This window comes from Chiloscyllium plagiosum, unplaced genomic scaffold (genome assembly GCF_037043375.1).
Source record: "Chiloscyllium plagiosum isolate Xiang-an unplaced genomic scaffold, Cpla_swu_hap1 HiC_scaffold_53X, whole genome shotgun sequence".
In the NCBI taxonomy this organism is placed as follows: Eukaryota; Metazoa; Chordata; class Chondrichthyes; order Orectolobiformes; family Hemiscylliidae; genus Chiloscyllium; species Chiloscyllium plagiosum.
Genome location: NW_028270191.1, coordinates 25,528,751 through 25,542,106, shown reverse-complemented (window position 1 = coordinate 25,542,106; position 13,356 = coordinate 25,528,751). Strand labels below are relative to the sequence as shown.

The 13,356-nt window shown below is 44.4% G+C and overlaps 1 protein-coding gene across 1 annotated transcript in view; it reads right to left on the bottom strand.

Moving 5' to 3' along the window:
• Nucleotides 1-13,356, bottom strand: part of marchf9 (membrane-associated ring finger (C3HC4) 9) — a 58,878-nt gene that overhangs the window by 8,544 nt on the left and 36,978 nt on the right. The window contains exon 2 of the mRNA XM_043682132.2: nucleotides 11,210-11,365. Coding sequence (XP_043538067.1) covers nucleotides 11,210-11,365 — 156 coding nt within the window. The remainder of the gene's footprint in view (nucleotides 1-11,209; nucleotides 11,366-13,356) is intronic.

Below are 13,356 nucleotides of genomic sequence, written 5' to 3'. Positions count from 1 at the left end.
TTTCAATAAAGCACGCAGGTCAATAAGAATAATCAACACCTTTAAAAATGCTAATGCCCTAAAACAGGATCAGGGAGAGCAGGTCAGCTGTTGCATTGCGAATTCCCTGGGCAATTGAAGCAGTGAGTCAGGTGGTCAGGCAAAGTAAGCATTTCTCCATGGTTTGAGAGAAAGGCAGCCTGTTTGTAGGATTGCTCTTCTCAGAAGCACCTGGTACAGGAGAGACAGCGAGTAGCAGAAGCAGCCAATACAATGCCCTTGATGGAACTGAAAGGAGATAAGAAATGATAAATCCAGAGGAGTTGGAAACGTCAAAAGTATACGTCATGGTCATCTGAAAGAAGACTTGCATTTATAGAGTACAGCCAGAAAAGAAAGATAGAAAACATGGCAGTCAACTTATGCACAGTAAGCTCTATATAAAAACCAAGGTGATATTGATAAGGTTATCTATATTTCTGATGTTGTCTAAGGGATAACTATATCTGCTGTTCAGGTAATTGCTGTGGAATCTTTTGTTTCTGACAGTGCAGCAACACCTCAGTACTGCATTGGGAATGTCAGCCTAGATTATAGTGCTACCTGCTGAACTACAGCCAACGTGTGCGCAAGCACACAATCTGGATCTCAACAATGCTTATTTAATAGTCCAATTATCAATTAATGAGCCTAATGACCAATCCATCACATGATTTAAATGTGATGCAGAAAATCCAGGCACAGCATGATATTTAGCATCCTGACAGACTGCAGCTATCGGATCTAAAGAAATCTACGAAAGCAAGGTCAAAAGTACCACTGGGCACAAAAGGAAGCTACAACATGCCATATTTTAGCAAGCAGATGTCAATCAACATAATGATGTGGACCAGAGCAATGGATACTTTATGTGAATTAACTCTCCCACGAAGAAGATGAGTCAAAATGCCTACATTGTGCGCACAGCAACATTTCATGTAGGGAAATGCTTGCCTCTGACTAATCTTTGAAGCTGTGTAGACACCATCATCTACATAGTATCTTAGCACTTTAGAAGGTGGCAATATAACCAATGGGAAGAGACCATGACACTGCCTATTCAAAGAACTCAAGACCTTGTCCCCATTTAAGAAGGCAAACCCTGATAAAAATGGATGGGAGAGCATCAAGGAAACTTGAAAACGTTTCCTGTTCATGATCCTCAAACCATTTGATTGGTATTGTAATGATCAGTCATGCAATCATCTACTGAGTGACACTGGATTATGTCAAAGCACGTGATCCACTGAGGGTGTCTTCTCAGGAATAGTGGAAATTAATGACAAGCTAGTCAGTGCTCCTGAGAAAGTCAACTCCTCACAGCACCATCAGTGCCATTCTATACCACAGCCTCATGCACCTCCAGCAACAGTCCAGACAACAATATTGAGGAGAAAAACAAGAAAGGCTTGCATTTGTCTTTCACAATCTCAGAACATTGCAAAGTGCTTTTCAGCCAATGTAGTACATTCTGAAATGTAGTAACTATTGTTCATTTAGAAATAAATAACAGCCAGTTTGAGCACAGCAAGCTCCGACAAACAATAACTTGATACTGACCAGTATCAATTGGTGCTGGATAAAGGGAAAATATTGGAGCGAGTTACTGTGCATAGATCAGAAGGACCAAATTATATTTGCCTGCTCAAGGCCATGCATCTACTGGTAGAACACCTGCGATAGTTGCTGCCTTTGCTCCAACATGTCAGGATTCAGATCTCACTGGGTTTGCAAACAAGCCAAATTTCTGCCTGAGGAGCATCATACACATGAGTCACTTGTGTGCAAAGTTATGGGGATGACCATAACTGAGCTTGAAATTCACAACCTTTGGCACACCTATCTGAGGTGTAGCCCACCTTGAAACACATACCAACTAATGTGGAATCTTCTGCAGAGCACTCAGTGATAGTGCAGATCAAAAACACTTCTTTAGAAATCCTTACGCTGCAGGTCTAGAGATCCTAACTCCCAACTTACAAATGTTAACTTATGGCCAGCTTTGGGATGCTGGGAGAGCAGATGGAGATGGATTGAAGCAGGAATTGGCATTGCCATCCAGACTGCTGCTGTGAAATGTCAGAGTGAATACTCATTCTAAGTGCCTCCTAAGACCCATGTCTGGACTGTTATACATCCTTGCATTTATAATGGAGGAACCCAGGAAGCAGAAGCTGTGGCCAACACGAGTTAAAGGACGTTGCCACGCATGGCACAACGTGATACAGGGCAGTAGGATCTCAGCAGGCCACCAGCACAGTTATTCCTCTATAAAGGAATCCCTTCGGAAAAGCAGTAGGTTGGATGTTCAGCATCACACATTATGAAGCCGCCATCACAAAACAATTATTGTGCATTAAAAACAAAAGGCAGCAAAGGATAGGATTAAAGGAACTGCCCAGGAATTGTCAGAAGTGGTCAAGCAGAGAATAGTTCATTTGGAGAATGTAGGTTAGACCTGGAAGAAACAGCTCCCACCAGAAGCCACCTTCAATCTGCACTTGTTCTGACAGACTGCCTTAGTTTGCAAGTTAGCGGATCACCAATGAATTCCTGATGAAGGGCTTTTGCCCGAAACGTCGATTTTACTGCTCCTCGGATGCTGCCTGAACTGCTGTGCTCTTCCAGCACCACTAATCCAGAATCTGGTTTCCAGCATCTGCAGTCATTGTTTTTACCTAATAACCTCCTCCAGCCTGACTCCTCCATCTTGCTTTTCACGGGTCTTGGCAAGGTGAAACTTTGGGACATGCAGCAAATGGAATAATTTATGAACTCCTTATAGGATTTGTACTGGAAGGCGCTCCCCAGTTGGGAACATACCATTGTGACGTGCAATCATTCTGGAAAATAGAATGAGCCTCATTGTATCTGCACCCTGTTTCCACCAAAATAGGGTCATGACTCACTGTCCCCAAGCTATTCTTTCCCCTAAAGTGCAATTGTCATAACAAGACATCATCAACAGCGCACAGGAAAGGTGGGATTCATCAGTAACAGTGATTATGTAACACCTAGGCATTCAAAGATCAAATTTGTTTTGAGCTCAGAGGGCATATAATTCTATATTGGGACCTGAAAGACAAAATGAGCACAGGCAATGATCCTATATACTTGCAGAAATTGTATAAAATTATATTGCCCTATTGTGCTTTCACCAGTGAAAGTCCTTAATAATGTATCTGCAATCTCCTTCATATGATTGGCTTTCTTGGATTTCCTGCTGTCTAACACACAAGTAGCACATAAATCTTCGCTGTAATTCCAAGTACTTCCAGGCTTAACCTGGAGACAGAAAAAGACTTGCATTTAGATAGTGCTTTTCATAACTGTGGGACATCCCAAAGCAACCAATAAAGTACTTTTGAACTATAAGGAAACACCACAGCAAAATTTGCGCACATCAAGGTCCCAGAAACAACATTGTAATAAATGGCCAGATCATCTGTCCTAGCTGTTGGTTGAGGAATAAATATAGGACCCAGGACACCAAGGATACCTCTCCTATTCATCGTCAAAAAACAACCATGATTTTTTGAACATTCCATCCAAAAGGAAAACTCCTCTGACACTCCATCAGTATTGCAAGGGGAGTATCAGTATGGATCATGTGCCTGAGTCTTGAGATTGGAACTTGAACCCATGACCTTCTGACTTGGAGGCAAAAGGCCTACCCCCAAGCCACAGCTGACATTCATTTAAAATGACAGCTCCACATGAAAAGCCAAAGGGAAGCCAATTTAAAGATGTACCATGTTTCCACTGCAGAATCTCAGAGTGGAGTACAGGTGCTGATCAGAGCTGATGTCATTAATTAGCCACTCATATGTTTTACATCTTCTCATCTACTGAATTGGATTACAGTCAGTAACTCACCTCAAGGTATTTGCATGTCTGTCATCAGAGGCCTATCAAGTCACAGTGGCAGGATATTGCTTCTTCTCGCTCATCCTCTGTCCTAGAGCTGGATATGTGACAGTGTGCACTGGAGAGGAGAGGTGACTGAGAGATAAATATACACACTCTGGATGGTTTGTTCCTGGTAGCTGGCTTCGACTAGCTACAAGGAATACATCAATTCATTTGATGTGCCAGTACTTTGTAATTAAAGACTGCCGTCTGGAGGAGTGTGAACATTGAGGAACACTTTCACCAGTAAGCCAAACTAATTAACTCAGGCAACACAGTTTAGACTAGTCCCACCTATTCCCCCAGTACCCCACCATCACATCCTGTTGATATTTCAACTTTCCCTGTGCACAAAATCAGATTTATCATTCATTACAACAGCTTGGTTCAATGTTGAAAGAGGGGACTGTTCTCAGGAAAAAGTGCTGGGAAGTGTGGAACGTGGGGAGGTGGTGGGGTTTGGGGTGCTCAGTTTCTTCTTTGCTTGCAAAGAGAGCTGCTTCCAGAGACTAGTTTTGCATTACAATGATGTCATATTTCAAGATTACCTTGCAGTTTTTAAATTAGCAATTGACAGACAGTTGCCAAGTACTTTTTTGATGCAGACAATGCCCCTTTAAGAACTTTTTTTACATTTCCACCTCCACCCCCACCCAAACCTGTTGTGTTGTGCAATGCACACAAGACCTGAAGCCTGTGTACAAATAACTGTCTGGTTTCTACAGCTATGCCAACGAGGTGATGGCCAGTCAATTTAGAATGGGCTCTGTGGTGATTTTAAGCAACAGCCCCAAACGATCAATACCGCTTATTAGCAAGTTTGTAATTCAGACTATTAGCCATGCAATCCACTGCAGCTTTGAGCCATATGGACTGCAGTGATTGTAACAAGGTCATCTAGGTGGACCTCATAAATATGAGTTCCCTGATTGGGGCTGTTAATCTGGTCCAATCAGGGAGCCTTGGCTGACAGATAAAAACATGAGTGTCAGAGGTTCTGCTCCTTCTGAGAGCTGGCTCTGAGAAAGCCAGATCTGTGTCACATTGCATGCATGTGTAAATAGTGACTTGGTGACGGGGTACTGGCCTCTATGGAGTTATTTCAGAAGCGACGAGAGAAAAAATATGCTTCTGAAGAAATTCACTCGCAGCAGTCATCTTTGAGTTGGGGTAGATATTTCTGCCATCATGCTCTTATTTGGGAAGCTAGACTTGATCGATTCTGCTGCCAAAGCCTGGGCCCAGTATGTGGAAAAAATGCGTTATATTTTCCTGGCAAATGACATTGCCTTTCATCTGTCCCAACGAGTAATTTTCGTGAAGCTTGTGGACCCGCAGCTTTTTTTATTAGGAGCCAAATTTTCCCTGAGGCACCAGATACTAAAACCTTTTCAATAGTTTATTGATTTAGTTAAGGAATATTACAAACTCAAGCCTCCTCTACATCTGAGATGTTATCCATTTTACTCAGCAGTTCAAGGAATCCGTGTTGGGATTTTTGACGCGGTTAAGATGACTGGCAGAGGCTTGTGACTTTGGTTTAACCCTTAATGAGATGCTGAGATACCATTTGGTATATGAGATTGATGATGTAACCATGCAAAAGCACCTACTAGCTGAAGTTCAACTGGACTTCAGACACTACAACTGGCTTTATCATAGGAAAATGCAGCAAGTGGTGCCTATGAGTTACCGGGTGTGCCAATGGAAGTGAACACCCTCGCCAGACTGACTGAACTTGGAGAACACCACTTGAGGGAAGGCAATTGCATGGCCTCACTCAGGACATATCCTGAACAGAGGGACTCGAGGCCAGCCCAAAGCAAAGCCCCAAAACAAAGCAAATCCTCGGCCAAATGGTTAAAATTTTCTTCAGGATCCAGGCCGGCAAGCCATTGTAGACAGCCAAAGAGGCCGTCTAGGCCTGAATTGAGCAAGAGAACTTATAGGCTGGTATCCAGGAAAGTGCACATCCTGAAAAATCCACTTACATCTGGTCTGGAAAGTGAAGTTACCCAGCAACAACCAAATCAGAACCAATCAAAATAAACGTCTGGTTAAATGGTGTCCTGGTTCTAATGGAGGTTGATACCGGCATGGCTGTATCAGTGATCGCAGAACCAGTCTTCAGCAAAATTCGCTCTGGACACCAACCCTTAATTTTGCGTAAGACCTTGGCTGGACTGAGAACCTATACCGGGGAACTTTAGAAATTAAGGGTACAACTTTGGTTTCAGTCTCTTACGAGAAGCAGCTGGTGTAGTTACCACTGATTGTAGTAAAAGGCTTGGGCCCAAGCCTGATGGGGTGCAATTGGTTGATTGGCTCAACATTTTTCAATTAGAAAACGGCTACCTGAGTGAAGTCTGATTCAACAGCTGAACATTTTTCAGGAAGGTCGAGGGACTATAAAGGAGAAATTCCTGATGAAGGGCTTATGCCCGAAACATCAACTTTCCTGCTCCTCAGATGCTGCCTGGCCTGCTGTACTTTTCTAGTACCACACCTTTTGACCCAGACTACCAAAGCTACCTAGCATGTTGACCAAGAAATAATTCCATGATTCTGCAAGGCCCGCCCAGTGCTGTTTGCCCGACAGGCAAAAGTAGAGTCAGAAATCAGCAGCCTGGAAAGGGAAGGAATCATCAGACCAGTCCAGTTTGTGAAATGGGCAGCACCAGTCGTACTGATTGTGAAGCCCAACAGGTCGATTTGCCTTTGTGGAGATTTTAAACAAATGGTAAACCATTTCTCGCGGCTGGATGAATACCCAGTTCCTCACATAGAGAACATCTATGCAAAGCTGGCAGAGGGCTATCCTTCACGAAGCTGGAAATGAGTCATGTACTCTTGGTTAGATGAGGATTCCCAGAAGAATGCGACAATTAATACCCATAAGGGCTATATACTGCCTGCCATTTGGGGTATCATTAGCCTGTGCAATTTTTCCGCGGACGATTGAGAACATTTTACATGGTCTACCCCAGATTGCCATTTAGCTGGATGATGTGCTAATAACAGGGAAGACCAATCTTAAGGTAATCTTAAAAACTTGGACGTAGTCCTTGGACATTTCTCCAAGGCAGGCGTGTGACTTAGAAGGGAAAACTGTGTGTTCTAGGCACCCTAAGTGACCTACAAGACTAGGTTACACCTGTTGGAAGATAAAGTGAGGGCGATCAAAGGTGCTGTGGCTCCTACATCTCTACCGAAGCTTAGATCTTTCCTTGGCTTGATGAATTATTACGGAAAGTTAATATTTAAGCTTGCCTCCACCCTGGCACCCTTACATCTGCTATTGGAAAAGGGTCAGCCTTGGAAATGGTATCTTAGCCAAGATTAACCCTTTAGGGAAGTGAAGAAGCAGCTATCATCATGTAATGTGTTGGCACACTATGATCCCAAATGAGATCTGGTGCTGACATGTGATGCCTTCCCTTATGATATTGGCATAGTGTTGGCTCACAGATGGCCCAATGGAGAGGAATACCCAATAAGCATGTACTTCACAGATTGTGGCTGATGTAGAGCATAAATATGCCCAAATTAAGAAGGAAGGTTTGATGATCATCTTTGGTGTGAGAAAGTGCCATCAATACCTTTACAGACATACATTTGTAAAAGTAACAAACCCCTGCTAAGGCGATTCAAAGAGGATAAGGCTGTGCCACCCATAGCTTCAGGTCAAATTCAGTGATGGACTGTGTGTACAATTACAAGTTGGAACACCATCTGGGAGGCCAAGTAGCATGTGGATGTCTCGAGCCACCTCTGACTGGTGTTGATGCCAATCCAAGAGTTCATTCTGGTTTTAATCTTTCTGGATCCAGTCCTGGCAAAACTAAAACAGCTGATGGTGATGAGAGAAACAAAAAGGTCATCACAACCAGAAATGAAATGTTTCTGGATGCGGCGAGACCAGATCACCATAAACAACGGCATTTTATTATAGGGAGCAAGAGTGATTATCCCGAGTAAAGGTCACCTCCAGATAATAACTGAACACCACCAGGGTCATCTGGGGGTTTCCAAAATGGTGAGACGTTATGTCTGGTGACCAGGATTGGATGCAGACATGGCCGCATTGGTTGGGCAGTGCCAGAGTGCCAACAAAGACAAAAATTACTGCCAGCAGCTGCTCCACATTCGTGAGAATGGCCGGGTAAACCCTGGACTTGACTACATATCGACAATGCAGGTCCTTTCATGGATTCAATGTTCTTAGTCATATTGGATGCCCACTCAAAGTGGTTAAACTTGCATAGAGGTCACTCATCAAATATAGGGACGGATGATAGAAATTCTGTGAGCATCTTTTTCAATACATGGACTCTCAAAGGTGTTGGTCATAGACAACAGGCCATCATTTACCAGCAAGAAATTTGAGTATTTTCTAAAGTTGAATGGGATTTGGCATACAAGAACAGCTCCATACCATCCATCGTCCAATTGTCTGGCAGACAGAACAGTCCAAACTTTGAAGGCAGGCTTAAAGAAACAGCCTACAGCTTTTCTCGATACCATATTGTCCCGGTTCCTATTTGATTATTGGACCACCCCTCATGTAACTACAGGGTTAGCTCCAGCAGAGTTGCAAATGGAGAGAAGACTCCATGCCTGGCAGCGAGAGTTAAACAGCATCAGGAACACCAATGCTGGACACAAGACTCCTCTAAAGGAGAGAGATAATTTGCTTCAGGTGATGTTTTTGGTGCCAAATTCATAGAAATGGCCCTGCCTGGGTACAAAGCATGGTTGACGCAAGGTTAGGTCCTGCGATGTACAAAGTTTGGGTAGGTGAGGCTGTCTTGAACAAGCAGATGGACCATGTTAAAGCTGCAACCTCGTGAACGGGACAGAAGCAAAACATACCCATCCCTCAGAGTAGCTGAAAAGGCTGTCAGAACCCGTGGGTTCTTCCCTTCTGTACAGTGTCAAAGAAATCTTGAAGTCTGATATGGAGACGGTGGATATCACGGCCTCGACCCCTTTACCATCTGAAGGAGAAGATGAATTTCTTCCACAATGCTCCAGGTGCAAGAGGCAAGCTATGGTCCAGTACACCGAAACATCGATTTTACTGCTCCTCAGATGCTGCCTGAACTGCTGTGCTCTTCCAGCACCACTACTCCAGAATCTGGTTTCCAGCATCTGCAGTCATTGTTTTTACCTAGTTGATTTTAACCCTATGGTCCAGTACATGCCACCCATATCTGACCCTGAGTCAGAGGAACTGGACTTGGTGCAAAAACGCCCCAGGAGAGGTTACAAGAAAAGGAACAGGCCCATGTCCCCAGACTTAGAGGGGGAGGGATATAGTGATTGTAATGAGGTCAGCCAGGTGGACCTCATAGAATGAGTTCACTGATTGGGCCTGTTTTCTGGATCAATCAGGGAGCCCTGACTGACAGGTAAGAACAGGCGTGTCAGACATCCTGTTCACTCTGAGAGCTGGCTCTGAGGAAGCTGGACCAGTGTCAAGTCCTGTGCACGTGTAAATAAAGGGTGACTTGGTGGCGGGATACCAGCCTCTGAGGAGTTATTTCATGATCCTGACAAGGATTTGGTCTGGGTACTAAGTTAGGTGAACTCAGCCAGTGCAGATGTTAAGCTTCTGCAATGGTCCCCAGCAATATGGGTGAGGAAGGAATAAGAGACAGCCAGGGGTGCTGCCCTAGAATTTAAAAAATATTCATTAACTTTCCACCACCACCACTACCACCACCACCATCACCTCCTCCTCCTCTTCCACCCCCTGCCCCACCTTTGCTGGAAGCTGCAGCCGTATAGATGCTGGGATGGTGACAGGATCGGGCTTGGCTATGATGCCACCTCGGGTGAATGACCCTTTGACCTTTGCTGTGTAGGCTCACAACAAAAGAAACAAACAAGAAGCTGAGGTACCCGAGGGCAGCTGGTGCGTGAGAAAATTTATGCCAGGCCCCAAATTAAGAGTGGAAAAGATTCAAAAATTGGAGAGAGTATGAAATGACTGAATAGGAAGGGTTCAGAGGGATATGGGTCAAATGCTGGTAAATGTGACTAGATTTATATACCTGACAGGCATGGAGGAGTTGGATCAAAGGGTTTGTTATCCATACTGTATACCTCTATGACTGTGGATTTCTTGCAGACTCCTGGAAAAAGCCACAGACACAACAGTCTCTGAATCTCTTCCATTTCTGTTACTGTTTAGGTGTTCTGGTTGTAGGTTTGTAAGTCTGTCCATCTTGGCCCAATTTTCACAGTACAGCTGTGACTTCAGTGCAAAATTGGTTCACTGCTCACTCGCACAAACATGTTGACGTCAATTTGGAGTCAGATTGAAAGGGAGTGTGTGGAGCCAGACTCCTCTGGGGGAGGACACCTCACTCTCTTTTGCTGCTGTGTCTGTGCCAAACCTGCTCTAGGTTCACACCACACCTGAGTGTCGGTTTACAGAAAAGGCTGTTGTTAGGTCTCGAGTGTGGAGGAGGCTTCACTATCTCTATTCTCAAGATTGGGAAGTGTAGGAGGTGAGGACACATTCTCAGCAGTTAGGAGGTGGAGTCTTTTTAAAATTAAAAGCCTGTCATCATTTTGACTTTTCCTGAATAAATTATTTCTCCAGTAGGTTTGAAACTGGTGCTATATAATAATCTGTATTTGCTATCAGCTTCCTCTGCCTATTTGTCTGAAAGCACTAACACCTTTCTTTGTGGAAGGAGGAATTCCAAAGAAAAGTGTAACTGAAATTGAAATTAACAACCCACAGCAGCGATCCATAATAAAGGATGTTGAGGGGGTATATTTCTTTCTATCTGTTGACAATATTGGCTTTTCTGTGGTAAATAATAGCTGTCACCAGCGTGGCATAGGCAGAGTGCTTGGCACCAAAGGGTTTGTGATTGGGCAGCACAATGTGCTGGAGCTTCAATAGATGGCAACCTTTATGGGGTATTTTAATAATTACCCTACTTCATCCTCTTTAAAAAAACCCTCATTCTTCTGACAGTTTGCCAGTACTGCAGTAAATAGCCACCAGGAGGCAGTAGAGTCTCCTGTAGCATGATACACCATCCCCAAGGGAAAAAGCACTGGAACATTATGAGGCAGCTCATACACCATCTGCCAGCCTTGAAGCACTGGCAGGGGCTATTGTACATTCCACTAAGACTGTGGGTTGGTGATCTGTCATGAAGAGGCCAAGCAGGAGACTACAACTCAACAGGAAATAAAACACATCCAAGGTACATTTCTCCTGCCCTACTTCCCCATGTGTCAGTGGATATCTGCAACTGACCTGCAGGGGATTTTTGGTGCTGATTGCCAGGACCTGGTATTTAAAGTAACACAGCTCGCAGCTCCATGAGCCTCGCTCGCTGATCCAGCGGATTAGGCACGGCTGGTGGGTGCAGCGCACGGAACCGTCACACCGACAAGGGCTCAGTAAATCACCCTGCAAAATAGATAATAAACAGCACATTAAACAAATGTATTCGGCAAGTTGGGAGAAAAGTGGATAGTCTCCCTATAGGTGCTGTACACAGGAAGTCACAAGCATTTAAAGAACAAACTTCCAGTCATTTCATGCCTTTTGTGACCTCAACACATCCCAAAGCTCTTTATTGCCAATGAAGTACTTTTGAAATGCAATCACTGATCAAAACTGCCTGAAATTTGGCAGCCAATTTGCACAAACAGCAATGCGATTTACTTTTTTAAAAGTAATGTTAATTGAAGGACAAGTATTGGCCAAGATTTCAGTGAGAGTTCCTCTGCTGCTTTTCCAGTGGTATCATGGATTCTTTCACACCTGGCAGAAAGGGCAGACAGAATCTTGGCTCAATGTTTCATATGAAAGATAGCACCACTGACAACATAGCATTCTCTGAATACTGCACTGGTCATGACTGCCTAGATTTGGGGCTTAAATCTCTGGAGTAGGATACAAGAGCCATGCTTGAGACATGGGCTGATCTATTAAATGGCTCAGAATTTCTGTTTGATTCTTTTGAGCCACGTTGCTCCTGTCATCTCCAACATGTCTCAGTGCACACAGATCCACATCAACTGCAATAACACAGCCCACACATACAGAGAGTCTATTATTATCCATTCTAGATGGCACAATTACAGATGACATCCCCACAGGGATTCTGAATCGCAACAGCCCTGTTATTTTCACACTATGTTTTTAAAAAAATTTAACAAGAGCTCACATCGAGCAACATGCTTTCCTTGATCTGTTCTTTTTGATGAGATTTATTCTAGTCAAACACCTTCTCCACTGCCCCAATTCACCACGTGCGTCTCCTTCTGGGATACAAAAGCCCTCCAGGTATCTTATGCAAAATTGACATTCTTCATGTGTGAGCTCAGTGAGGTTTGCCAGGCTGTTCATCCATGATTTGCATTGCAGCCCAGTCAGATGCCAACATCACCAAAAGTCTAGACACAATAAATTTTTCAAATAGGGTGGGAGATCACAGGGTAGCAATCAAGACAAAAATCTCTGACTGACTGTAGCACTTATATACTTGCAGGCACCTCCATGCAAAGATTTATTAAATATACTCTGAGGCCTAATGTTTTTCTTTGTTAACCAATTACCTCAGTTAGTTATAGATCTCACCGACCGGTTATTTTCATTGCTTGCCTTTTGACTATAAATTCCTCCTGTTATCCCCAGTCCCAACTGCACATCTACTGAAAGGAGCAGTACCGTCAAGAAGGTATCACTGCCAACTATGCCACTGCATACAATGTCAGGGGTGGAGTGAGTGAATGTTTGTGGATGTGGTGCCAAGGCTGCTTTGTCCTGGATGGTGTCAGGCATTTTGAGTGTTGCTGGAGTTGCACCCATCCAGCAGAAAGTGAAGACTGCAGATACTGGAGACCAGAGTTGAAAAGTGTGGTGCTGGAAAAGCACAGGTCAGTCAGCATCCAAGGAGCAGGAAATTCGACGTTTCGGGCATAAGCCCTTCTTCAGGAATGAGGCTGGTGTGCCAAGCGGGCTGAGGTAAAAGGAGGGGGGAGGGAATTTGGGGGAGGGGCGCTGCGAATACGATAGGTGGAAGGAGGTGAGGGTGAGGGTGATAGGCCGGAGAGGGGGTGGGGGCGGAGAGCTCGGGAAGAAGATTGCAGGTCAAGAGGGCGGTGCTGAATCCGGGGGATGGGACTGAGATAAGGTGGGGGGAGGGGAAATGAGGAAGCTGGAGAAATCTACATTCATCCCATGTGGTTGGAGGGTTCCTAGGCGGAAGATGAGGCGGTTGAAACTTTATTGCTGGAACAGCACAGCAGGTCAGGCAGCATCCAGGGAACAGGAGATTCGACGTTTCGGGCACAGGCCCTTCTTCAGGAATGAGCAGAGAGTGTTCAGCAGGAGAAGATAAAAGGTAGGGAGGAGGGACTTGGAGGAGGGGAGTTGGAAATGTGATAGGTGGA